Source organism: Pogoniulus pusillus, chromosome 30, assembly GCF_015220805.1.
Source record: "Pogoniulus pusillus isolate bPogPus1 chromosome 30, bPogPus1.pri, whole genome shotgun sequence".
Lineage (NCBI taxonomy): Eukaryota > Metazoa > Chordata > Aves > Piciformes > Lybiidae > Pogoniulus > Pogoniulus pusillus.
Window position 1 is genome coordinate 12368647 of NC_087293.1, and position 25402 is coordinate 12394048.

The following is a 25402-nucleotide window of genomic DNA, read 5'->3' on the forward strand; positions in this document are numbered from 1 at the left end:
CACCTCTTGAGCCTCTACTCCCCAAGATGAAGCCACCTAGGAGCCAGTCCCTTGCTGAAGGGGGCTTAGCCACGCTGCCATCCTCCATGGCACAGGCTCAACCTGTTCTCTGGACACAGCTGGAGATCCCCAAGCCAGGCAGCTCCTTCCTGAGTCTGGCACCAAACCAGCACCAAATTCAGCACTAATGCCAGGTGCTACCATGGCCTCTGTAGGCTGAGGGGTTCTGGAGGTGTTGAAGCATTTGATGTTGGTCTCCACTCTGGCTGAGCTTGAAGGAGATGCTCCTCAGGGTGGCACCTCAAGGGTGGGCTGTGGCTTTTCCCAGCTGTGCTGCTGGAGCCACCTTTTCTGCTGGGAGAAGGCCACAGTGGGTCTGGAATTGCACTGGTGCCCACTGTTTTTTTTGGGGGGTGGGGGCATGCTTGGGATAGTGCCAAGCCCAGCACCTGGCATCTTGGCCAGGCAGGGCTTCATTAGCAAAGCTAAGGATGGGCAGAGGCTGTTGGCCGTTCATGCAGGGTGAGGTTTTCTCTGGGTTGATGGAACTCTCCATGCTGTCAGGCTGGAGAAGGAGACATGGAGCTATGGATGTGGGCCTGGGAAGAGGCTTTCCCAGCTGCAACACTCCCTTGAGGAGAGGGAAAGTTGCCAAACCTGAGCTGGCAAACCAAAACGGTGCTGAAAACCAGAATAAAGGGAGGGGATCCTGGGAGAGGGTTTTGGACTGGCACCATTTCAGTGCCAACCTTTTGGTCCTTGAGCAAAATGGACCCTCCCACCCCCCCACCCCCCCAAAACAAAACCAACTCAACCACAAATGAGCAGATGGAAGTGAAGAGCTCCGAGGGGTCTGAAGAGCCCTACCAAGAGCTGCCCTCAGCCTGGGTGCATCCTGAGAGGGTGAGAAAAGGCAGAACTGTGTAAATACCTTTGGATATTGTATCTCTGAGAATCATTTCTTTCGTTTTCTGTACTTGGCTCTTCTCCTATTTATTGTGCAGAGCAGGGTTGGCCTCTGGCTGCTGCTGCTGCTGCTGCTGCCACCGCTGCTGCTGCACCTCCTGGTAGCTCTTCGCACAGAGACTTGTGCCCAGCTGTGCCACGCTGAGTTCCTGCTGCTGTGAGGTTGATTTTTTATGATGATGATGATGATTTTTATTTTTTAATGATTTTTTTTGGGGGGGGGGAGGGTGGGAAGGGTTCTTTTCTTTGGCACAGCCAAGCTGCTTCTGTGTGTTGGTCAGTACAGCTGCTCTCCTTCCACCACAACCCCAATAAAAGCCGTCCTGTGCGTGTCTGCTGCAGCCTCCTTCTTTCACACACATCACGAAGTGGTAGGGCTTGGAAGGGACTTAGAAGCAGTTAGGGTTGGAAGGGATCACAAGGAGCAGCCAGTTCCAACCCCATTGCCATGCCCAGGGACACCCTACCCTAGAGCAGGCTGCACACAGCCTCAGCCAGCCTGGCCTCAAACACCTCCAGCCATGAGGCCTCAACCACCTCCCTGGGCAACCCATTCCAGCCTCTCACCACTCTCATGCTAGGCAATTTCCTCCTCACCTCCACTCTGACTCTCCCCACCTCCAGCTTTGCTCCATTCCCCCCACTCCTGGCACTCCCTCACAGCCTAAAAAGTCCCTCCCCAGCTTTTTTGCAGCCCTTTTCAGACCCTGGAAGGCCACAAGAAGGTCACCTGGGAGCCTCCTCTGCTCCAGCCTGCACAGCCCCAACTCTTTCACTCTGTGCTCACAGCAGAGCTGCTGCAGCCTCTGAGCATCCTCCTGGCCCTGCTCTGGACACTCTCCAGCATCTCCACATCCCTCTTGTCCCAGGGGCTCCAGAACTAGATGCAGTACTCCAGGTGGGGTCTCAGCAGAGCAGAGGAGGAGAATCACCTCCCTCTTCTGGAGCTCAGCCAGTCCAACCCCTCCATGCCAAGGCACCTAGAGAAGGGCACGCAGGAACACGTCCAGCTGGGTTAGGAAAGTCTCCAAAGATGGAAACTCCACCACCTCTGTGGGCAGCCTGCTCCAGGGCTCCAGCACCCTTCAATTATAGTATTCTGGCTGGAAATGTGGGATTGAGAATAAGTTTGGAGCACCTTGGAGCTTGCCTTGGTGTCCTGTCAGGCACACACCAGCAACCTTGTTCCCTTCCTTAGCAACAGAGCTTTGCCAGCTGTTGACGCCGATCCCTTGGGCACATCCATGGAGCTCTTCAGTGGAGATGTGGAGCAGCAGGGGTTGGGTTGCACCTTTGCAGCTGGGCTTGGCCTCATCTCACTCCTTCAGCCTTGTCTGGGTGTTGGGTTCTGGTGCTGGGTGGGATGTGGGTCCTGCCAGTCCCTGGAGGGTCACCTTCTGCCCCTCCACAGTCACCCAGCAGTCCCTGGCAGAGCTCCGTAGGGAGGTGAGGTTGGAGATTGTGGTGCCAGCACCCCCGAGGGCAGGCAGGGCTCTGCCTGCTGCTCCCCACCTGCCCAGGCTCCTGGCCACGCTGGCCTTGGCACTGGGGTGGCCTCTTTAGACCACGAGAGACTATTTTAAGCTCTCAGGTCCCTCCCCAGCTCCAAACCCCATCTCAGAGGGGCTGGAGCTGGCAGGGGAGCCAGGCTGCTCTGGGGTGCCCCATGCCAGTGCTTGAACCCAAGGGACAGCCTGGGGTGCCTTCCTGCAGCACCCAACCATGGGGATGTGGGGACCACCTGAGGTGCCCTCCTGCAACACTCAAACATGAGGTTTTGGGGCCAACTTGGGGTGCCCTCCTGCAGCACCCAACCATGGGGATGTGGGGACATCTCGGGTCCCTCTTGCACCACTCAACCATGAGATTTTGGGGCCGACCTGAGGTGCCCTCCTGCAGCACCCGACTGTGGGGGGATAATCTGAGGTGCCCTGCTGCACCACCCAACCATGAGGTTTTGGGGCCAACCTGGGATGCCCTCCTGCAGCGCCCCTGAGCTGCTTCATGCCAACCCAGGATGCCCCCCTCCCCACTTGGTGCGCTGGCACGGAGGGCACAAACACGCGTGCTGGGTGTGCAGGGGTGGCAGAGGCGTGTGCCAGGCGCTGCCGAGAGGCCAGGGCACGGCAGGGCCCCGCCGTGCCACCGTCTGCGGCCAGCGCAGGCTATTTTTAGCTGTGACATGTGTCACCTCAGCTGCCGTGCCGGGGGGCGGTGTGAGGAGCGCTCGCCGCTGCCCTGCTGCCGCCGCTGCCCTGCTGCCGCCGCTGCCCCTCCGCCGCCTTCGCTCTCCGCTCGCCGTGTCCCGCACGGGTGGCACCGCCTGGTGCCCGCCTGTGCCCGCAGCCCCCCGGTCCAGGTAATGGAGCTCTGAGGGGGGACCCTCTGGGGTTGAGGGGCCCGTGGAGGGGTCAGGGTGTGCTGGCAGCTGGGCCGGGGGCCCCTCGGAGGGGAAGGGCTATTTTTAGGTGGGGAGGGCCGGTGATGGTGGCAGCCTCGGCTCTGGAGGTGGCTTCCAGCTCCCTGCCTGTGCCGGGCAGGGTTGGGCGCGGAGATGGGCACAGGGCTGGTGCCCCCTGCCCCACGCAGCAGGCTGGCTTGGGGCCCTCGATGGCCCCGGCCGCTGGCACCCAGGCAGATGGCAGCAGGTCCTGCGGGGGTGGCTGCTTTGCGGGGACCGGACCCAAACGGGGGCCGCATCCTGCTCCCTAGGTAAGGGGAGCCTGAGCCGTGGCAGCGGTGCCCAGCCCTTGGTTTGTGCCACGCCGGCTGCTTGGCGCTCCCCCGTGCCTCAGTTTCCCCCCGTGCAGAGCAGGAGGGAGGCTCCGGCGCCGGCGGAGGGGCTGGGGGTGACCTGCTGCGTGTGGGGGGCAGCGAGGGGGCAGCGCTGGCGCCCGGGGGCAGCGGGGCCGGGCGGCGGGCAGAGCCGCTGGCTGGAAGGCAGGCGACATTCCTGAGCCAGCTCCCGGCCGCTCCTGGGGCTCCTGCCCTTTACTGTACAAGGAGAGGCGGCCGCAGGAGCCCCGGCACGGGGTGTGAATGATCCCGACAGCTGCCCCCCGCCCGGAACGGGGCACGGGCAGGCTCCTGCGGCCACCCTGCGCCGCCCAGCACAGGGCGGAGGGGTCCCAGCGCCGCCCCGGTGCCCACCGACGCCTCGCAGCGCCGCATCTCCTGGCACCTCGCCGTGCCGCGGGCTGCAGGTGGCCGCTCGGTACCCGTCCCTAGGCTGCCATGCTCCATCTGGTGCCAGGAGCTCAGCAAGGTCGTGGTGCTGCCAGCCCCGCGGCCAGCAGCAGCCTCTGGCTAACTCTCTCCTCTCTCCCTGCGGCTCTCCGTACAGCACTGTGCCACCTCGCCACCACCATGGCCATCTCCTCACGCCTGGCACTCTGGGAGCAGAAGGAAAGTCTCAGTCTGGGTGGCACTGGTGGTGCTTTGGGGCTGGGTGCTCATGGGCTGCCCAGGGGGCTCATTGCTGTGCTGGGGAGGGGACATGCACACACTGCCACACGCCACCAGGGCTGGCATCTCCTTGGCTTCCTGCACGTGTTGCTCGTGCTGTGCCCGGCCCTGCCAGCTCTGGGCACCTCTGCAGCCTAAGTCTTCTGATCTGAGCCACTTTGCTGCTGTTTGGGGCAGGTGGTTCCCTGCCAGGGCTGAGCCTCAGGGGGCTCTGTGGGGTTTGGTGCTGGTGCTGTGAGGGGCATGGATGGGTTGGCAAAGTCCTTTGCTGTGGGAGCTGCTGGAATTTGTGCCAGCTTGGGGCCCAGCACAGAGGGACTCCCAGGTCTGCATGTGCCCGTTGTGATGCCAGGAGCTGCTTCTTGACTTGCTACAGCCAGAATAGGTCCTTCCACCTCTGTGCCAGAGCTGCTGGGCACTGGGCAGAGCTGGCAGTGCATGAGGGCTCCTTGCAGTGCCCAGCCCTCCATGGCACAGTGAGCACTTCTACATGGGGCTTTTGTTCTTGGTGCTTCCTACTCATCCTCAAGCCAGCCTGGTGCTCACAGGTCACCCACAGCCTCGCTGGGCAACCTGAAGGATGTCTGGGCTGGCCACGCTGGCAGAGCAGGGTGATGATGCTCTGTTGCTCGTGCCACTAATGTGCCCAACAGGGCTGCTTTGCCAGGGGTCCTGTCCCTGCACTGTGCCCTGTAACCCAGCCTGTGCTCCTGCCCACAGATCAGGGACGAGGACAGAGGACCACCCCCATCCACCCCTCCCCTGCTCCTCTCGGTCATCCCTGGGGGGTTCATCAAGCAGCTTGTGAGGGAGACTGAGAAGGAGGCCAAGGAGGCCAAGCTGAAGAGGGAGACCAAGGCTGGGGTGAAAGAGGAGGTGAGCAGTGATGGAGCCCACACACCGATGGGTGTCCTGCCTTGGCACTGTCTGAGTGTCCCCATCTGTCCCCATCCCCAACCAATTCCTGTCCTAGGCAACAGCACCAGGAGTAGCTCTTGGCAGGAGGTGGGTTTTGTGCTGAGGTGGGGCTCAGCCAGCTGCCAGAATTGAGCAATTAGTGCTGTGGGCTTGATTAGTGCCAGGTGTTGTTAATTAAGGGTGGGGAATGGAGCAAGGCACAAAGTCCTCCAACTCCCTGAGCACAGGAGAGGGAGTGTGGAGGTATCCCTGGGCATGGCACCCAGCGATGATCCAGGGGGTGGGTGGGTGGATGGGATGGCTGTAAGGGGGAGAAGAAGGAGGATGATGATGCCACCACTGACTGCAACCACGCAGCCAGGTCTGGGCAGCCACCTGCAGCTCTTGGCCATACCCAGAGCAACTGGATCAGGGCTGGAGTTCCATGTCCTGCCAGGCTGTGCTTGGCACAGGCACCCCACACTGGGCTGCAGCCTCCGGGAGCTGGGGTGGGGTCGGGGCCTTCACCCTCTCCCTGTTGGCTCCAGCTCCTCTCCTTTGCTTGGCAGCCCACGGGGGAGGACAGCAAGCCCCGACCTGGAGTGGCTGCAGCTGCTGGAGGAGAAGTGAGCAGCAAGGTGCAGCAGCTGCAAAACGGACTGAAAGCAGAGGGGCAGGGCAGCAAAGGGGTCCTGGGCCTCACACGTAAGGAGCTGCCAGCTGGGAGGGCTTCACCAGGGGCCACCCCCAGCAAAGCCCCATCCCCTGCACCCAGCTCAGCAGCAGCTGCTCCCAAACCGGCAGAGACCCTGCGGCTGGAGGCTCCTAAGGCAGCCAAGTCAGCGTGTCCTGAGAAGAGCTCCAAGGGCCCCTGCCTGGGGGGCAGCCCCTCAGCTGCAGCCCCTGAGAAGACCTCCAAGGACTTTCACTCAGAGAGCAGCCCCCCAGCTGCAGCCCCCGAGAAGACCTCTAAGGATCTCCACTCAGAGAGCAGCCCCCCAGCTGCAGCCCCCGAGAAGACCTCTAAGGATCTCCACTCAGAGAGCAGCCCCCCAGCTGCAGCCCCTGAGAAGACCTCCAAGGACCCCAGGCTGGGTGGCAGTCCCCCAGCTGTAGCCCCTGAGAAGAGCCATAAGGACCCTGGCCCAGGGAGCAAACCTCTAACTCCAGCTCCTGAGAAGACCCCCAAAACCCCCCACTCAGGGAGCAGCCCTCCAGCTTCAGCCCCTGAGAGGAGCTCCAGGGATCCCCTCTTGAAGGGCAGTCCCCCAGCTGCAGCCCCTGAGAAGACCTCCAAGCACCCCTGCCCAGGGAGCAGCCCTGCAGCTCCAGCCCCTGAGAAGAGCTCCAAGGACCCTGTCCTGGGGCACAGTCCCCCAGCTGCAGCCCCCACACCCAGCAAAGGCCCCCAGAGCTGCAGCAAACTCCTGGTGAAGGAGGGGGACCTGCTGAAAGGGACAGGTCCTGAGAGCAGCAAGAAGAAAGGGGCACCCCCAGGGCACAAGGAGCCCCCATCCAAGGCAAGATCCAAGAAGGAGCTGGGAGCAGCCAAGAAAGAGCCAGAGAATATGAAGAAAGATGTTGGAGGTGGGAAGAAGGAGCCAAAGGAAATCAGAAAGCCTGGAAAGACTGCAGAGAAAGCAGAGGGGCTCAAAGAGGAGCCAGGAGGGATCCAAGGGAAGTCAGAAGAGGTGACAAAGGAGGCTGGAAAGGTGAAGGAAGAAGCAGGAGAGGACAAAAAGGCACCAGGAGAGAGCAAAGAGATGGAGGAGAGTATGGACACAGAGCAGGTAAGGTGTCCCCAGCCCTCCAGGCTCTGCCCTGCGTGTCCCAGCTCCTGCCGGTTGCTGCAGGCTCCCTCTCTGCCCCCCGCAGGATGCTTGGTACGAAGCGGAGAAGGTTTGGCTGATCCAGGAGGATGGATTCACCCTGGGTAATGCCTTCCCCTGCCCTCACTTCCCACCACCCAAGAGCTGTCTGTCCCCAGCCTGGCTGTGGGTCAGGAGCAGGGTGGGCACTGGGTGCGGCTCTTGCACTGCGTCGTGCCCGTGCCTCGGAGGTGCCCCTTGGCGGCACCCCAGGGAGCAGCGGCTCTGCCTGGAGCTGCCTTGGCCATGCCAGGCTGGAGGAAGTCGTTGCCCTCTCGTTGCAGCCACGCAGCTGAAGCCAGACGTGGGGACAGCGGAGCCGGCAGCAGGCAGGGTGCGGGTGCGGCGCGATGGGGACGGCAGCGTGGCGGAGGTGGACGAGGACAGCGTGCAGAGGGTGAGACCCTCCTGGGCTCTGGCTGCTGCAGGGCTGCAGCCTCTGCCTGCAGAATCTAGCACAATGCCCGGGCAGGATTAGAGCCTGTGGGCAGGCTGGATGGGTCCAAGGTGTTGGGATGCTGGTGGGATCCAGGCCATGATGGCTGAGCTCAAGGGGGGCTCTGACTGTTCACAGGGTGTCAGGGGTTGGAAGGGACCCAAAGAGATCACCCAGTCCAACCCCCCTGCCACAGCAGAACCACACAATCTAGCTCAGGGCACACAGGAACACATCCAGACAGGCCTGGAGAGTCTTCAGAGGAGACTCCACAACCTCTCTGGGCAGCCTGTGCCAGGGCTCTGGGACCCTTACAGCAAAGAAGTTCCCCCTTGTGCTGAGCTGGAACCTCCTGTGCTGCAGCTTCCATCCATTGCTGTTTGTCCTGTCTCAGGGAGCAGTGAGCAGAGCCTGTGCCCCACTCCTGACCCCCAGCCCTCAGGTGTTTATAAACATTGATTAAATCCCCTCTCAGTCTTCTCTTCTCCAGACTAAGCAGCCCCAGGTCCCTCAGACTGTCCTCACCAGGCAATGCTCCAGTCCCCTCCTCCTCCTCGTAGCCCTCTGTTCCTTAAGGACAAAGCAGTGCTGGAAGGGCTCTGCTGTGAGGCCAGGCTGGGGGAATTGGGGTTGTTCAGGCAGGAAAAGAGAAGGCTCCAAGGAGACCTTCTGGTGGCCTTTTGGTGCTTAAAGGGGCCAAGAGGAAAGCTGAGGATAGACTTTTGAGCAGACCCTACTGGGACAGGACAAAGAGTGATGGTTTGAACTAAAAGAGGGAGATTCAGGCTGGAGAGAAGGGAGAAATGTTTGACACTGAGGGTGGTGAGAGCCTGGCCCAGGTTGCCCAGGGGTGGTTGATTCCCCGTGGCTGGCATCGCTGCAGGTCAGGTTGGTTGTGGCTCTGAGCACCCTGCTCTAGCTGCAGATGTTCCTGCTGGGGGGGATGGGGGGGGGGGATGTATGTGGTAAATCGGATGAGCTTGAAAGGTCTTTTCCCACCCAAACCAGTCTGTGATTCCTTGATTCCTGCAGACCAACCCCTCCAGCTTGGACCTGGCCGAGGACCTGGCCACACTGCTCAGCCTCAACGAGTGCAGCGCCCTGCACACGCTGCGGCAGCGCTACCGAGCTCGCCTGCCGTACACCTACGCCGGGCCCAGCCTGGTGGCCATCAGACCCAGCTTCGCAGCCACCAGCGGCTCGGGCAAGGTGAGAGGGGCAGGGGCCGACCCTGAGATTGGGTGGCAAGAGGCTGCCGACCTCCGCTGGGGACGGTGGTGGAGGGCGCTGGGCACTGCAGTGCCAGCAGATGGCACCGTGGGACCGTCGCAGCGAGGGCATGCGAGGGGAGGCTCAGCAGCAGGGATGCTGAGAGTAAGGGATGCTTGAGGGACACTTAGCAGCAGGGGTGCTGAGAGCAAGGGGTGCTTGAGGGGCACGCAGCAGCAGGGGTGCTGAGAGCAAGGGGTGCTTGAGGGGCACTCAGCAGCAGAGATGCTCAGGGCAAGGGGTGCTTGAGGGGCACTCAGCAACAGAGATGCTCAGGGCAAGGAGTGCATGAGGGACGCTCAGCAGCAGGGGTGCTGAGAGCAAGGGATGCTTGAGGGATGCTCAGCAGCAAGATGCTCAGGGCAACGGGTGCTTGAGGGGCACTCAGCAGCAGAGATGCTCAGGGCAAGGGGTGCTTGAGGGATGCTTGGGACCCAGGATGTGGCAAGATTGAGAGAATGGAAGCTTCCCTGTCCTGAAAGAGCAGACTGAGTGGGATCTGAGCAATGCTGATAAGTACTTCAAGGGTGGGTGTCAGGAGGATGGCACCAGGATTTTTGCAGTGGTGCCACAGGGCAAGGGGTAGTGGGCACAGACTGGAACATCAGAAGCTCCATCTGGAGATGAAAAGGAACTGGAATGGAAGGGTGCTGGAGCCCTGGAGCAGGCTGCCCAGAGAGGTGGTGGAGTCTCCATCCCTGGAGACATTCCAAACCCACCTGGACGTGTTCCACTGTGCCCTTTTCTAGGTGCCCCTGCCTTGGCAGGGAGGCTTGGGCTGGATCTCCAGAGGTCCCTTCCAACCCCTGCCATTCTGTGGCGCTGTGGCATTCTGTGCCAGTCTCTCTCTGCTCACAGGTGCCCAGGGGCAAGCGGGGTGGCACAGCCCCACACATCTGCTCGGTGGCACTCAGAGCCTACAGGAAGATGCTGCTGCTACGGCAGGAGCAGGCCATTGTGCCCCTGGGACGCAGTGGGGCTGGCAAGACCTCATGCTGCCAGAGTGCTCTGGAGTACCTGGTGGGCATGGCGGGCAGCGTGGATGGCACGGTCTCAGGTACGGGGCACAGTGGGCATCGGGCTCTTAGGTATGGGATGCAGTGGGCAATGCAGGTGGCATGATCTTGGGGATGGAGCAGTGTGGGTATTAGGGCTTCAAGTACAGGGCACTGTGGGCAACGTGGATGGCATGGGATTTTGGGGTACAGGGCAGTGTGGACAGTGTGGATGGCACGGGCTTCTGGGGTACAGGGCACTGTGGGCAGCATGGATGGCACGGGCTTCTGGGGTACAGGGCACTGTGGGCAGCGTGGATGGCACGGGCTTCTGGGGTACGGGGCACTGTGGGCAGCGTGGATGGCACGGGCTTCTGGGGTACGGGGCACTGTGGGCAGCGTGGATGGCACGGGCTTCTGGGGTACGGGGCACTGTGGGCAGTGTGAGCATAGGAGTCTCAGGTATGGGGCACAGTGAGGAGTGGGAATGGCACATGGTATGGTGGGCAGCATGGGTGGCATGGTCTCAGGTACAGCACACAGAGGGCAGGAAAAGGAGGAGCTGTGGGCAGAAGCTTTCTCCAGCAGCTGTGTGCAGCCCTGAGGCAAAGAGAGCCAATGGCATCCTGGGCTGGCTCAGGAGCAGTGTGGGCAGCAGGACAAGGGAGGTTCTTCTGCCCCTGTGCTCAGCACTGCTCAGGCCACCCCTTGAGTGCTGTGACCAGTTCTGGGCTCCTCAAGTCAAGAGAGATGTTGAGGTGCTGGAAGGTGTCCAGAGAAGGGCAGCAAGGCTGGGGAGGGGCCTGGAGCACAGCCCTGTGAGGAGAGGCTGAGGGAGCTGGGGGTGTGCAGCCTGCAGCAGAGGAGGCTTAGGGCAGAGCTCATTGCTGTCTGCAACTACCTGAAGGGAGGCTGTAGCCAGGTGGGGTTGGGCTCTGCTGCCAGGCAAGCAGCAACAGAAGAAGGTGACACAGCCTCAAGCTGTGGCAGGGGAGGTCTAGGCTGGATGTTAGGAGGAAGTTGTTGGCAGAGAGAGTGATTGGCATTGGAATGGGCTGCCCAGGGAGGTGGTGGAGTGGCTGTGCCTGGAGGTGTTGAAGCCAAGCCTGGCTGGGGCACTTAGTGCCATGGTCTGGTTGCTTGGTCAGGGCTGGGTGCTAGGTTGGCCTGGCTGAGCTTGGAGCTCTCTTCCAACCTGCTTGGCTCTATGATTCTATGAGGCTGTGCTGGTGCAGCCCTGCTGGGGTCTGGCTCTCTGCCAGCAAGCACTGGAGCGGTGCAGGGCTGCAGCCTGTGCTGGGTTTTGCAGTGGAGAAGATCCAGGCCATGTTCACCATCCTGGGAGCCTTTGGGTCCGTGACCACCAGCTCCAGCAGCAGCTCCACACGCTTCTCCATGCTCCTGTCGCTGGATTTCAATGCCACTGGCCAGATAACTGCTGCTCACCTCCAGGTGCCCGTGGGACCTGTCACTGGGTGAGGTGGGGGAGGGCTCTGACTGAAACTGGAGGCCCTTGGGATGGGAGTGAACAGCTCCTGTGCCACCTGTGCCAGCCAGGCTGGGTGTGAGGGGTAATGTTCTGCACTGCTTCTCTTCCTGGGCCAAAGATGCCAAGCCAGGAGGTCTGCCAGCCTCAGGCTGTCCCCTGCACTTCCTGGCAAGGAGCTCGGTGCTGGGATGAGATGCTGATGAGGAAATGCAGAGTTCAGCAGCACCTCACAAGTCAGCTTGCAGCAGAACCTCTGGGGGCTTTCATCCCCAGCAGGGCTGCTGTGCAAAGGCACTTTGATCATAGCTGCCTGTCCTCAGGGCCTCCTCTGCTGGAGGAGAAGGCTTGAGCTGGTATCTGCTAGTGGGGAGCCCCCCAGGCACCACTGCTGCCCCTCCTGCCTCCCAGGCACCACCAAGGAGCCAGCAGCCTCCACTGCTGCCCCTCCTGCCCCCCAGGCACCACCAAGGAGCCAGCAGCCACCACTGCTGCCCCTCCTGCCCCCCAGGCACCACCAAGGAGCCAGCAGCCACCACTGCTGCCCCTCCTGCCCCCCAGGCACCACCAAAGAGCCAGCAGCCACCACTGCTGCCCCTCCTGCCCCCCAGGCACCACCAAGGAGCCAGCAGCCACCACTGCTGCCCCTCCTGCCCCCCAGGCACCACCAAGGAGCCAGCAGCCACCACTGCTGCCCCTCCTGCCCCCCAGGCACCACCAAAGAGCCAGCAGCCACCACTGCTGCCCCTCCTGCCCCCCAGGCACCACCAAAGAGCCAGCAGCCACCACTGCTGCCCCTCCTGCCTCCCAGGCACCACCAAGGAGCCAGCAGCCACCACTGCTGCCTCCCCTGTCCCCCAGGCACCACCAAAGAGCCAGCAGCCACCACTGCTGCCCCTCCTGCCCCCCAGGCACCACCAAGGAGCCAGCAGCCACGTTTTGGTCCTTGTTTAGGAGTGGAAATGTGCTCCTGGGAACATTCCCTCTCTGGACCCCCTTCCTGGGATGCTTGTGGGATGTTGGGACAATCCATCTGGGACATCCCAGCTCTGCAGGGTTCCTGGTGTCAGTGCTGGCATTGACCAACCTTGGCAAGGCTGGAGGCAGATCTAAGCTTGTCTCAAGGCCAGGCAATGGTCTATCCTGAGACTGGAGCACCCATGCCAGGACCATCACATCACCCAGAGCTCCAAAGTGGGGAGGGACCTTGGGAGTTGCACCTTGATGTGTGCCTGGGGCACCACCCAGCTCCTGCTCCACAGCCTGTGGTGCACAGCCCCAAGCAGGAGTGAGGAGCAGGCTCCAAACCCACCTATTGCCCTGCAAGGAGAAACTCAACCCTTCCTTGGCAGCTCCCAGCCCCCTCTCGGTCTGTCCCTGTCCCCGTGGGCTGGGTGCTGCAGCTCACTCCTGCCTCCGTTCCCTCCCCAGACCATGCTGCTGGAGAGGTCTCGCATCGCCCAGCAGCCCCAGGGAGAGAGCAACTTCAACATCTTCCCCATGCTGCTGGCAGGGCTGGATGTGGCACAGAGGTGGGTGTGTGGCAGCTCTGCTCCTTGCCTGGCTGAAGGGTCCTGAGGGGCTTGGCTGGGACTGATACCAACTCCCTGCTCCAGCAGTGTGGGTTTTGAGACCTCCTCTGCTGAGAGAGGACAGAGTGGTTGCATCAGTGGTGCTGCAGGGGGCTTCATACTGCAGGTCCTGGGGACAGCTTTGGGGCCCTCACTGCAAGAGGGACATTGAAAGCCTGGGGCAGGTCCAGAGAAGGGCAACAAAGCTGGGGAAAGGGTCTGGAGAAACAGGATTGATGAGGAGCAGCTGAGGGGGCTGGGGGTGGTCAGCCTGGAGAAGAGGCAGCTGAGGGCAGACCTTCTGGTCCTGCTCTGGCTGGGGGAGGGGGGGGGGTGGATTTGATGATCTTTTTGGGTCCCTTCCAACCCCTAACATCCTGTGAGGCTGAGGGCAGACCTCATTGCTCTCTACAGCTCCCTGAAAGGTTGGAGCCAGGTAGGGTTTGGTCTCTTCTCTCAAGGAACAAGTTACAGAACAAGAGCAAATGGCCTCAAGTTGCCCCAGGAGGAGTTTAGGTTGGACATGAGGAACAATTTCTTCCCCTTGAGGGTTGTCAAGGCCTGGCCCAGGCTGCCCAGGGGCAGTGGTGGAGTCCTCATCCTTGGTGGGGTTTCAAAGCCATGGAGCTGTGGTGCTGAGGGCCATGGCTTAGTGGTGCCCTGGCAGTGCTGGGTTGATGGTTGGACTGGGTGAGCTGAAAGGTCTCTTCCAACCAAACCCACTCCATGCTTCTGTGACTCCCTAGCAAACAGGGACCTTTTCTGCTGCTCTCTGCCACCCCTTCCCTAAAGCTCAAATTGGGCTGCTCAGATGAGACCAGCACCTGATCCTTCTCCCTGCTCCCTTCTGCCTTTCCTTACATCCCTGAGCTGCCCTGGGGGAAGGATCTTGGCATGTGTGCTGCCAGCTCCATCCCCATTCCAGGTCACAGCCACAGGATCCTTTCCCTGGGGTGTCACCTGGGGGCCCTGTAGGTGTTCGGGATGCCCCCAGTGAAGTGGGCAGGGATGCTGGGGGGTGCTGAGGGTGGGTGGAAGCTTGAGTCCTATTTTCTGTGCCTGCTTCCAGGACAATGCTGCACTTGCACCAGGTGGCTGAGAGCAATTCCTTTGGGATCAAGCCATGCTCCAAGGTAAGGAGAAAGCAGGCCTGTGGAGGGCTAGGAGCAAATACTGGGGTGTGAGGAACCTTTCCAACAGCCCTGTTGGAGCATTCAAGCTGCTGCCTGATGGTCTGCACTTGGGTTTGGACTTCCAAACCCACCCTGAGGGTGGATCCTGCTGCTCTGGAGCCAACAACTCCTGATGTTTCCCTGTGACAGAAGATCCTGGGAGGATGGGGATGGGATGAGCACATTGTTTGGAGAGTCCCTAATCCAGAATGGGATTTTTAGGGACTAAACGTCCTGCAGTTGGTTTCCAGCACCAGCTCCTCCAGTCTGAGCTGTCTGAGCAGTTCAGGCAGGTTGTCCATGGGCCAAAGGTCCAGCATGAAGCACAGCAGCTTGCAGTGACAGCTTCCACCCATGAATTCAACATTCCCCCTTCATTTGGCACCTCCTGCCCTGCTCCAGCAGCCAGAGGCATGGTGGCCTCCGGGGAGGACACAGTGAGGTACCACAGCAGCAAATTTGGGGTCACAGAGGGGGTTTTACCTCTGTCTGCAGCCCCCAATTCCTGTGAGTTCCTCATCCCAGCACAGAAAGTTTTCCCACTGGGATGCAGAGGGTCAGGAAGGGCTGGGCAGCACCAGCCATGGACAACACCTCTGGCATCCAGGGGCTGTGAGCTCTGCAAAAGGGACAATGCTTTGTTCCTGCCACTGCTTCTCCTCCCAGTGATATCCTCCATGGCACGTGAAGGTCCCCAGAAAGCCAGGCTGGGCTCAGCAGGGTGCACTGGCCTTGGCCAAGGAGCACCCAGGGTGCTGAGGATGGGGTTGGTGAAGGGTGAGACACCCAAAAGCTGCTCCATTCTGGCTGAGCAGGGATGGTGGCAACTCTTCCTTCACCTGCTGTGGAGCCAGCCCAGAGGGAACTCCAGAGCTGCCTCTGGGGCAGCTGCTGTGGAGCCAGCCCAGAGGGAACCCCAGAGCTGCCTCTGGGGCAGTTGCTGTGGAGCCAGCCCAGAGGGAACTCCAGAGCTGCCTCTGGGGCAGTTGCTGTGGAGACAGTCCAGAGGGAACCCCAGAGCTGGCTCTGGGGCAGCTGCTGTGGAGCCAGCCCAGAGGGAACCCCAGAGCTGCCTCTGGGGCAGCTGCTGTGGAGCCAGCCCAGAGGGAATTCCAGAGCTGGCTCTGGATTCTTCTGGAGTTTGGAGCAATCTTTCAGACCAAAAAATCTACCTGGTGACATCCCAGCCCTTCCCACCCTGCTGCTGGTGGGGGTGGACAACCCTGCTGTGACACCAGGGGCACAGAATTTGGGGTGGATTTTGCATGCTGGAGCAATTGCAGCTCTCAGTTGTGTTTCCTCCTCAGCAGCCACCCTGCAGGAGCTCAAACCCTTGAGTCTAAGTGGGTTGCTCCTTAGAGACTCAGGGCTGGTCCCTGCCAGCATGGGGATGGTGCCCACTGGTGCCTAGCTCCAGAGAACTGGACTTGTCTGCAGGCAGCAGGCTCAGCCCAGAAGGAGAAAGGACTCAGCTCCCTGTGGGGCTGTGTTGGCCCAAATAAATAAGTGGCAGGAGTCATGGATGGAGCTGCCATGCTTAGGGGTGGGCAGGTGAGGTCCTGCTGGTGGCTGGGAGCTGTTCAGCTGGCCTCAGCGTGCCCACGGTGGGTGCACATGGTGAGAAGATACCAGGATACCATCTCTAGCTGCTGCTGGACACCCCTGTGGACAGCCCTGGAGTGGGAGCTGTGTTCAGCTGCAGGATTGAGAAGATGCAGTCAGGCTTGCTCCTCACAGCAGGCTCCTGAGGAACCTGCCAGAGCCTCTCCCACTGCTTTCCAAACTCCTCCCGAGGTCCCTTGGTGTCTTTGCCTTGCTGCCCACGTGGTGTTCAGATGCCCTTTTGCCTTGCCCCCCTGTGCATCCCTGTGCCCACCCCCTGGGCTGCTCTGGCAGAGGCCATGGGGATTTGCCTCCCATCTCCTTCCACCCACAGCCTGAGGAGAAGCAGAGAGCCTCGGTGGCATTCACCCAGCTGCAGGCTGCCATGGGCACGCTGGGCATCACGGCAGAGGAGCAAGTGGGCATTTGGCGTGTCTTGGCTGGCATCTACCACCTGGGAGCTGCTGGGGCCTGTAAAGGTAAGAGGAGATCCACTCCTTTCCTTGGACCTCATTTCTGCTGGGTGGGTTGGAGGAGGGGGAAGAACACCCTGGTGATGCCAGGGCACGTTGCCCATGGGGAGGCATGCAGGAGCAGTGCTCACCCAAGGCTGTGGCATGGCTGGTGGCTTTGAGCATTTTGTGCCTGTGGAGGAGCTGGATGATGCCATGTGCTGGCCTGGCTCAGGAGCAGTGTGGCCAGCAGGACAAGGGAGGTTCTTCTGCCCCTGTGCTCAGCACTGCTCAGGCCACCCCTTGAGTGCTGTGTCCAGTTCTGGGCTCCTCAATTCAAGAGAGATGTTGAGGAGCTGGAAGGTGTCCAGAGAAGGGCAGCAAGGCTGGGGAGGGGCCTGGAGCACAGCCCTGTGAGGAGAGGCTGAGGGAGCTGGGGGGGTGTGCAGCCTGCAGCAGAGGAGGCTCAGGGCAGAGCTCATTGCTGTCTGCAGCTGCCTGAAGGGAGGCTGTAGCCAGGTGGGGTTGGGCTCTGCTGCCAGGCAAGCAGCAACAGAAGAAAGGGACACAGTGTGAAGTTGTGGCAGGGGAGGTCTAGGCTGAATGTGAGGAGGAAGTTGTTGTCAGAGAGAGTGATTGGCATTGGAATGGGCTGCCCAGGGAGGTGGTGGAGTCTCCATCCCTGGAGGTGTTTCAGGGTGGTTTGGATGTGGTGCTTAGGGCTGTGGTTTAAGGTGAATCTTGTAGATTAGGGTTCTAGGTTGGACTCGGTGATCCTGAGGGGCTTTGCCAGCCTGCATGGTTCTGTCATTCTGTGAGACTCCATCACCTCTCAGAGAAGGTCACAGAAATGCAGAATTGACCAGGCTGGAAAAGACTTCTGAGATCACTGAGTCCAATCTATCACCTAACACCTTCTAATCAACTAACCCATGGCACTAAGTGCCTCATGCAGCCTCCTCTTAAACACCTCCAGGGACAGTGACTCCACCACCTCCCTGGGCAGCCCCTTCCAATGCAAATCACTCTTGTTGCAAAGAACTTCCTCCTAACATCCAGCCTGAACCTGCCCTGGCACAGCTTGAGGCTGTGTCCTCTTGTTCTGCGCCTGGCAGAAGAGACCATTCCCATTTGGCTACAACCTCCTTTCAGGCTTCTAGACAACCTGCCCTGAAAGTCAAGAAGTCCCTCCTCAGGTTTAGGTGGCACTTAGAATCACAGAATCAGTCATGGTTGGAAGGGACCACAAGGAGCAGCCAATTCCAACCCCCCTGCCATGCCCAGGGACACCCTACCCTAGAGCAGGCTGCACGCAGCCTCAGCCAGCCTGGCCTCAAACACCTCCAGCCATGGGGCCTCAGCCACCTCCCTGGGCAACCCATTCCAGCCTCTTATCACTCTCATGCTGCACAACCTCTGATGCTCAACTCTGTGCATGCTACCCTCTGCCTCGAAGCCCTTCTGGAGGCAGCCACAGTGATTTACACACTTCACTTTCTGAGGCTGCCATAAACTCAGCCCCAGGCGTTTATAAGTGTCTCTGCAGCGTGCCCCAACATGTCTGCTGCTAATTTGTGTCATTAATCATTGAGTAACTGTTTGAAAGGGACGAGGCTGCTCCTGCGTCAGCAGTGATGCAGCCAGCAGCGGCTGGGAGGAGATCCTGCCCCTCTGCTGGCCACTGGGCACCTCAAATCCTGCTGCCAGGGCTGCGGCAGGACCAGAGAAGTGCAAGGAAGCTGGTGAGGGGGTCTGGAGAACAGGACTGGGGAGGAGCAGCTGAGGGAGCTGGGGGTGATTAGTCTGGAGAAGAGGAGGCTGAGAGGAGACCTCGTTGCTGTCTGCAGCTCCCTGAAAGGAGGTTGGGGGCAGGTGGGGTTGGTCTCTGCCTAGTATCAGGTGATAGAACGAGAGGAAATGGCCTGAAATTGTGCCAGGGGAGGGTTAGGTTGGAGATGAGGAAACATTTCTTTGCTGCAAGAGTGGTCAGGGCTTGGCAGAGGCTGCCCAGGGAGGTGCTGGAGTGCTCATCCCTGGAGGTGCTCAAGAGCTGTGTCAATGTAGTGCTGGGGGATGTGGTTTAGTTATAGAATCATAGAATGGTTTGAGACCTCCAAAGGTCATCCAGTCCAACCCCCCCCTGCAGTCAGCAGGGACATCCTCAACTGCATCAGGTTGCCCAGAGCCCTGTCAAGCTTCACCTTGCCACAGACTCACAGGACCATGCAGGTTGGCAGCTCCAAACAAGCACCCAAAGCAGCACACAGAAAATGCCTTGGGACCTTCAGGGCTGTCTGCAGGTTAGCTCAGGGTCACAGCAGGTCAGGGGCTGGAAGGGACCTCCAAAGCTCAGCCAGTGCAAGCTCCCTGCCAGAGCAGGATCACCTGGACCAGATCACACAATCGAGTGTTCTGCTCTACGGCTCTTGTCCCCAGCAGTTTGGCAAGCCTAGGAAGGTGGCAGGGGAGCAGAGCTGGGCAGGGCTAGGAAGGTGGCAGGGGAGCAGAGCCGGGCAGGGCTGGGAAGGTGGCAGGGGAGCAGAGCCGGGCAGGGCTGGGAAGGTGTCTGGGGAGCAGGGCTGGGGCTGGGGGGCAGAGCCGGGCAGGGGATTAACGAGCAGAGCTGGGCAGGACTAGGAAGGTGTCTGGGGAGCAGGGCTGGGGCTGGGGGGCAGAGCCGGGCAGGGGATTAACGAGCAGAGCTGGGCAGGGCTGGGAAGGTGTCTGGGGAGCAGGGCTGGGGCAGGGGAGCAGAGCCGGGCAGGGGATTAACGAGCAGCGCTGGGCAGGACTAGGAAGGTGTCTGGGGAGCAGGGCTGGGGCAGGGGAGCAGAGCCGGGCAGGGGATTAACGAGCAGAGCCGGGCAGGACTAGGAAGGTGTCTGGGGAGCAGGGCTGGGGCAGGGGAGCAGAGCCGGGCAGGGGATTAACGAGCAGAGCCGGGCAGGACTAGGAAGGTGTCTGGGGAGCAGGGCTGGGGCAGGGGAGCAGAGCCGGGCAGGGGATTAACGAGCAGAGCCGGGCAGGACTAGGAAGGTGTCTGGGGAGCAGGGCTGGGGCAGGGGAGCAGAGCCGGGCAGGGGATTAACGAGCAGCGCATGTCTCAGCAGCACTCGCTGCGCTGAGCGCTTCCCCCACCGCACCTCAACAAAAGGGGAGATATGAAAGCAAAGGTGGATGAAAAATGGATGAAAAATGGATCAAAGCCGGCTTGGAGCACAAGTCTCGGTGGGGGTGATGGCTCCTTTAATGTGGTGGAACCTCGGCTGCTGATAGCCATCAGCTTCCCTGCCCCTTTCATAGGCTTTGAAAGCTTCTATTCAAAACCCTCCCCTCGCAGTGGCACCGAAGGGAGCTTTCCTCGCTGGCTTTTCAGCAGCACCGCAGCCTCCGGCGCTGCCAGCCCCAGCCCTGGCACCTGCCACGCTGCAGCTTCGGCCCCCAGCAAGGGTTAGCTGCAGCTTTCTTTTTGTCTGTTGCCCTGCTGCGGCTGGCTGCCTCCTCACCAACTCGGCTTTGCTCAGGAGCCAGGAAGGGAGGAAGGAAGGGAGGAAGGAAGGGAGGGAGGGGTGGCCCCAGCTCAACCTTGCTGCGAGTGGGAGATGCTGTTTGCAGCTGGGAAAAGAGGGAGAGGAAAAGGTTGGATTTCAACAGCCTGCTCCATCCCCGGTGCCAGCCTTTCCCCGGTGCCTTTGGAGAGGTGTTGGAGCAGCTCTTCGTTTTGGTTGTTGTTTTTGGTGAGGAAGGAGCCTGAGGGAGGGGCAGAGGCCGTGGGGGGGACACCCCAGGTACCCGTTTACCTAAGTGCTTCCAGTCGCCTCTGTGGGCTGCAGAAGGTGACAGATTCGCGTTTCTTCCCTTGCCTCTGAAACGGAGAAGGAGGTTTAGGGCACAGCTGGGGGTCAGCGTTCAGCTGACTCTCAAGCTCTGCCTTTTGCTGACTGTTAGGGAGCCACAGAGCTTTCTTTCTCTGCCTTCTGAGGGCTTCCCACCCTCGGTTTTCATAGAATCAAGCAGGCTTCCAGTGGCTGCAAGTCACTCAGGTGCTCCCCGTGCCATGGCTGGGAGCCAAACGTGGCTTTCCTCACACCCCTGGATCCTTTGGAAAGAGGAAAGCCCAACAGGAGCAGGGGCTGGAGGTGCTGATCGGGCTGGGGAGGGTCTGAGAGCCCAGCCCCTGTGACGATTGGCAGCGTCAGGGCAGGATCCTGCATCTATCACCCTCCTGCATCATTGTGTGGATGCTTCTGGCTCACCGCAGCAGTCCCAGGGATGGTGACGACCAGGCAGGACTGGTGAGGAGCAGCTGAAGGAGCTGGGGGTGCTCGGCCTCAGAAAAGGAGGCTGAGGGGAGACCTTATGGCTCTCTACAGCTCCCTAAGGGGAGATTGGAGTGAGGTGGAGGGTGCTGGAGTGACTGGTGTGGGATGCTGGGACAGGCAGTGTGTGATGCTGGAGTGACTGGTGTGGGGTGATGGAGTGCCTGGTGTGGAATGCCAGAGCAGGCAGTGTGGGATGCTGGAGTGACTGGTGTGGGATGCCAGAGCAGGCAGTGTGGGATGCCAGAGCAGGCAGTGTGGGATGCTGGGGTGACTGGTGTGGGATGCCAGAGCAGGCAGTGTGGGATGCTGGGGTGACTGGTGTGGGATGCCAGAGCAGGCAGTGTGGGATGCTGGGGTGACTGGTGTGGGATGCCAGAGCAGGCAATGTGGGATGCTGGGGTGACTGGTGTGGGATGCCAGAGCAGGCAATGTGGGATGCTGTAGTGACAGGACAGTGAGGGATGCCAGAGCAGGCAGCGTGGGCAGCTGGAGTGGCTGATGTGGGCAACTGGCAGTGGGCAGGTTGTGCAGCCCTGACCCTACAGCCCCTCTAGCAGCAGTGCGTGGAGCTGTGAGAGGAAGCAGCCCCTGCTCAGCCAGCTCAGACCAACCCAAGTGAACACAAAATCAATCAAAGGCCGAGTTGCTGAGGCAATTCCTCTGCCTGCTCCTTGATGTTGGAGTCTTTCAGTCAGAATAAAAGATAATGGGAAAAGATCAAAGGGGAGGGGGGAGTGAGGAATGCCTCTCCTGGGTGTGCTGGGAAGCAGCTCCCCAGCTCTGGCCCTGGGCAAAATAGTCTCCTGCTTTGTGCATCGCTTCAGTGGTCAGTGGAGGACCATGGACCTCCGTGGGGCTGGCCAGGATGTGACCATCTCCTACTCTCCAACCCAAAGCCTCTCTCCCTGTCAGCAGCAGCCTGCTGTGTTTTAGAGGTTTGTGTTACCCATCAGAGCCCTGCTCTGGCTCCTCACCCATCACCACCTAAACTTGCTGCCCTGAGGTCTCTGCTGCTCCCCTTTCTGCTCATCCCCTCTCTGCTCATCCCTCTGTGTTCCTGCTCTGGCTGGCTGCTTCCTCAGCACCTTTCCTTTTGGAAAGAGATCCTGATCCTGCAGGTTGCTTCCCTACTGGTTTTAATCACGAAGCTGGAATGGCTGTGGCTGAGTGGAAATATTGTGCCAGGTCTGTCTACTGCTGCTCTCCTGCTGTCAGGCAGGGCTGGCATGGCTGGGGCTGGGGAAGGTGATCCAGGATTTTGAGGGATTGTCTCCTAATCCCATCAGTTCCCATCAACACATCTGCTCGTTGCCTCCACTGGAGCTCTTGACACGCACAGCACTCCTGATGCCATGCTGGCAGCAGCAGCCTGGGCAGGTGGCATGGTCTGTACCTCGGGCAGGTTGCTCAGACAACCTGACCTGCAGTGGTTCCAGGGATGGGACACCAACTACCACCTCTCTGAGCAGTTGCTGTGAGGGAAGAGCTGATCCAGCTGCCTTGTGGGGGGGGATGGAAGGCACCTGAGATGCACTAGTAGAGCAACCCCCCCTCCACCATCCCATGTACAAACAGCAGCTGGTTTAGGGTGTAGTTGGTTTTGATTTTGAGGGGAGAGGGGGTTGCATGTGGGAGTGTGCAGGCTCAGCCTGTGTCTGTCTCTGCTTGGGCTGGCTCTGCCTGAGCCCAGAAACCAGCAACAGAATGAGTGGACACAGCCTCAAGTTGTGCCAGGGGAGGTCTAGGCTGGATGTTAGGAGGAAGATGTTGGCAGAGAGAGTGATTGGCATTGGAATGGGCTGCCCAGGGAGGTGGTGGAGTCACCATCCCTGGAGGTGTTGAAGCAAAGCCTGAATGAGGCACTTAGTGCCATGGTCTGGTTGCTTGGCCAGGGCTGGGTGATCACAGAATTAAGCAGGTTGGAAAAGACCTCTGAGATCATTGAGTCCAACCTAACCCTTCCAATTCACTAACCCATGGCACTAAGTGCCTCACCCAGGCTCCTCTTAAACATCTCCAGGCATGGTGACTCCACCACCTCCCTGGGCAGCCCATTCCAATGCCAATCACTCTTGCTGTGAAGAACTTCTTCCTGCTGTCCATCCTAAACCTGCCTCCTTAGGCTGGATCGGACGATCTTGGAGGTCTCTTCCAACCTGGTTGAGTCTATGCTTGTTTGTGGCCCCTCTGTGCCTCTCCCCAGTTGGCAGGAAGCAGTTCATGAAGTTTGAGAGCGCGAGCAAGGCGGCAGAGGTGCTGGGCTGTGAGCTGGAGGAGCTCACCACTGCTGTCTTCAAACACCACCTGAAGCAGATCCTGGCGCAGGTCGCGGCGCGAGGCCACCGGCACCCCCCGGCAGACGACAGCCAAGCAGGTATCAGGCTGCTGCATCCCTGCCCCCTTCCTTCCTGGGTGAGAGGGGTGTGAAGTGCTCTGCATGGGGGAGATCACTGAGTGTCAAGGGCTGGAAGGACCTCCAAAGCTCATCCAGTCGAACCCTCCTGCCAGAGCAGCATCACCTAGACCAGGTTACACAGGAATACATCCAGGTGGGCTTTGACTATCTCCAGAGAGGGAAGCTCCACAACCCACCCTGGGCAGCCTGTTCCAGGGTTCTGTCACCCCCACAGTGACAGAATGGGGGGTCTGCTGGAGGGAGAGGCCATGATGTCCACTGCAGTATGGTTATTTTGTCCTTGGATGTGGCCTAGACCAAGCTGTTCCAGTAGGAGGTAGCCCTGGCCATGGCAGGGGGCTTGGAACTGGTGAGCTTTAAGGTCCCTTCCAACTCAAACCCCTCAGCCTCCTCTTCTCCAGACTAAACACTCCCAGTTCCCTCAGTTGCTCCTCACCAGCCCTGTTCTCCAGACCCTTCTCTGCACCTGCTCCAACCCCTCAATGTTCATCTTGGAGTGAAATTACCTGGGGTTAATTCAGGGTGCTGATTCAGCAGGCACATGGCAGGAGGGATGTGAGGCATTGCCTGGGTTTAGGGTCAGCCTTTCCAAGCTCAGCTCATCTTCAACAGCAGAGCTACAGCTGGAACCCTGCAAGTTACTCTGCTCCAGGCAAGAACCTGTAGAGCCAGCCTTTAGCATGGCACTGGTTGGTTGAACTCATCTGGAAGGAAATGATGTGGCTTTGCCTTCTCCTCTCTCTGCCTGTGCCAGGACCAAAGATGACAGGTGTGGAGTGTGTGGAGGGGATGGCTTCTGGTCTCTACGAAGAGCTCTTTGCTGTGCTTGTCTCACTCATCAACAGGTATGGAGCTGCTGGGCATTGTGCTGGGGGCAGCAGTGGGTAAGAGCTCCTTTTTCTTGGGGCTACCAAAGGGGAACTTCTCCTGAGGGCTGCCTGGAGAGAAGGATGGAGCAAGGATGCTGAAAACAGTTGTTTGAAAATCTCCATCTGAGGACCCTGCTGGCAGTTGTGTGAGGACACTGTCAGCCCCCCAGGAGCCATCACCAGGCACAAGGAGCCCCACAGAGCACCCCTGACAAGGGAGGTTCTTCTGGCCCTGTACTCAGCAGTGGGCAGGCCACAGCTTGAGTGCTGTGTCCAGTTCTGGGCTCCTCCATTCAAGAGAGATGTTGAGGTGCTGGAAGGTGTTTGGAGAAGGGCAGCAAGGCTGGGGAGGGGCCTGGAGCACAGCCCTGTGAGGAGAGGCTGAGGGAGCTGGGGGTGTGCAGCCTGCAGCAGAGGAGGCTCAGGGCAGAGCTCATTGCTGTCTGCAACTACTTGAAGGGAGGCTGTAGCCAGGTGGGGTTGGGCTCTGCTGCCAGGCAAGCAGCAGCAGAAGAAGGGGACAGAGTCTGAAGTTGTGCCAGGGGAGGTCTAGGCTGGATGTTAGGAGGAAGTTGTTGTCAGAGAGAGTGATTGGCATTGGAATGGGCTGCCCAGGGAGGTGGTGGAGTCTGTGTGGCTGGAGGTGTTGAAGCCAAGCCTGGCTGGGGCACTTGGTGCCATGGTCTGGTTGACTGGATAGGGCAGGGTGGTTGCTCCATGGGACGGTGCCCACCCAGGGCTGCAAACACTGTGGGAGAGACAATGCCAGCTCCAAAGAGAGAGCTTGGGTGCATCCAGGGCTGAAACCTGGTGGGCTGTGTGTCTCTTTGCCCAGGTCTTTCTCCTCCCAGCACCTCTCCATGGCCTCCATCACAGTGGTGGACACTCCTGGCTTCCACAACCCGCGGCACCGGCGGGAGGAGCGAGCAGCAACGTTTGAGGAGCTCTGCCACAACTATGTGCAGGAGAGGCTGCAGGCTCTCTTCTATGAGAAGACCTTCCTCCTGGAGATGGAGAGGTACAGAGAGGTGAGGAATGAGGACTGGCAGCAGATGGGGATGGGTTCTTTGGGGCCTTCCCACGGGGTGACCAAATAACAGCCTCAGTGGGTTTAATGGGAGGTGTGTTGAGGGGGCTGGATGGAGCTGGGTTGCTCATCCCCCCTCTTGTCCCACTCCTGGTCTCCTTGGGACAAGATGAAGTGGCCTTAAGTTGCTCCTGGGCAGAGTTGGGTTGGATATTAGAAGAAGCTGCTTCTTCACTGAAAGGCTTCTGAAAGATTGGAATGGGCTCCCCAGGGAGATGGTTGACTTCCCATCACTGGAGGTATTGCAAAGAGGCAGAGATGTGGTGCTGAGGTTTAGCTGCCTTGGTAGAGCTGGGTGATGGTTGGACTCAATGACCTGCAAGGTCTTTGCCAACTGAAATGGTTCTGTGGTTTCAGGCTGCCCTGACATCTCTTTGGACATGCCTGCTGCAGGTCAGGAGGCTTTGTGCTCCTTCTGCTGGTGCAGCTGAGCTTTGCCTCAGCTCATCAATAATGGAGAGTAGAAAGGAGGGTGATAAATTTGTGTAGAAATCAGCAGCTGTGAATCTTGCAAGCAGGGGTGAAGTCA

General features: G+C 59.9%; 1 protein-coding gene across 1 annotated transcript in view; it reads left to right on the top strand.

The window, feature by feature from the left end:
• Nucleotides 1–2983: 2983 nt before the first annotated feature.
• MYO18B (myosin XVIIIB) overlaps nucleotides 2984–25402 on the top strand; it is an 87454-nt gene continuing 65035 nt past the window's right edge. Inside the window, exons 1-16 of the mRNA XM_064169055.1 lie at nucleotides 2984–3325; nucleotides 4019–4180; nucleotides 5152–5307; nucleotides 5405–5436; nucleotides 5627–7118; nucleotides 7204–7261; nucleotides 7481–7593; nucleotides 8665–8841; nucleotides 9760–9958; nucleotides 11206–11348; nucleotides 12814–12914; nucleotides 14023–14086; nucleotides 16062–16206; nucleotides 22705–22875; nucleotides 23672–23762; nucleotides 24622–24814. Of these exons, the coding sequence (XP_064025125.1) occupies nucleotides 2984–3325; nucleotides 4019–4180; nucleotides 5152–5307; nucleotides 5405–5436; nucleotides 5627–7118; nucleotides 7204–7261; nucleotides 7481–7593; nucleotides 8665–8841; nucleotides 9760–9958; nucleotides 11206–11348; nucleotides 12814–12914; nucleotides 14023–14086; nucleotides 16062–16206; nucleotides 22705–22875; nucleotides 23672–23762; nucleotides 24622–24814 (3639 nt within the window). The remainder of the gene's footprint in view (nucleotides 3326–4018; nucleotides 4181–5151; nucleotides 5308–5404; nucleotides 5437–5626; nucleotides 7119–7203; nucleotides 7262–7480; nucleotides 7594–8664; nucleotides 8842–9759; nucleotides 9959–11205; nucleotides 11349–12813; nucleotides 12915–14022; nucleotides 14087–16061; nucleotides 16207–22704; nucleotides 22876–23671; nucleotides 23763–24621; nucleotides 24815–25402) is intronic.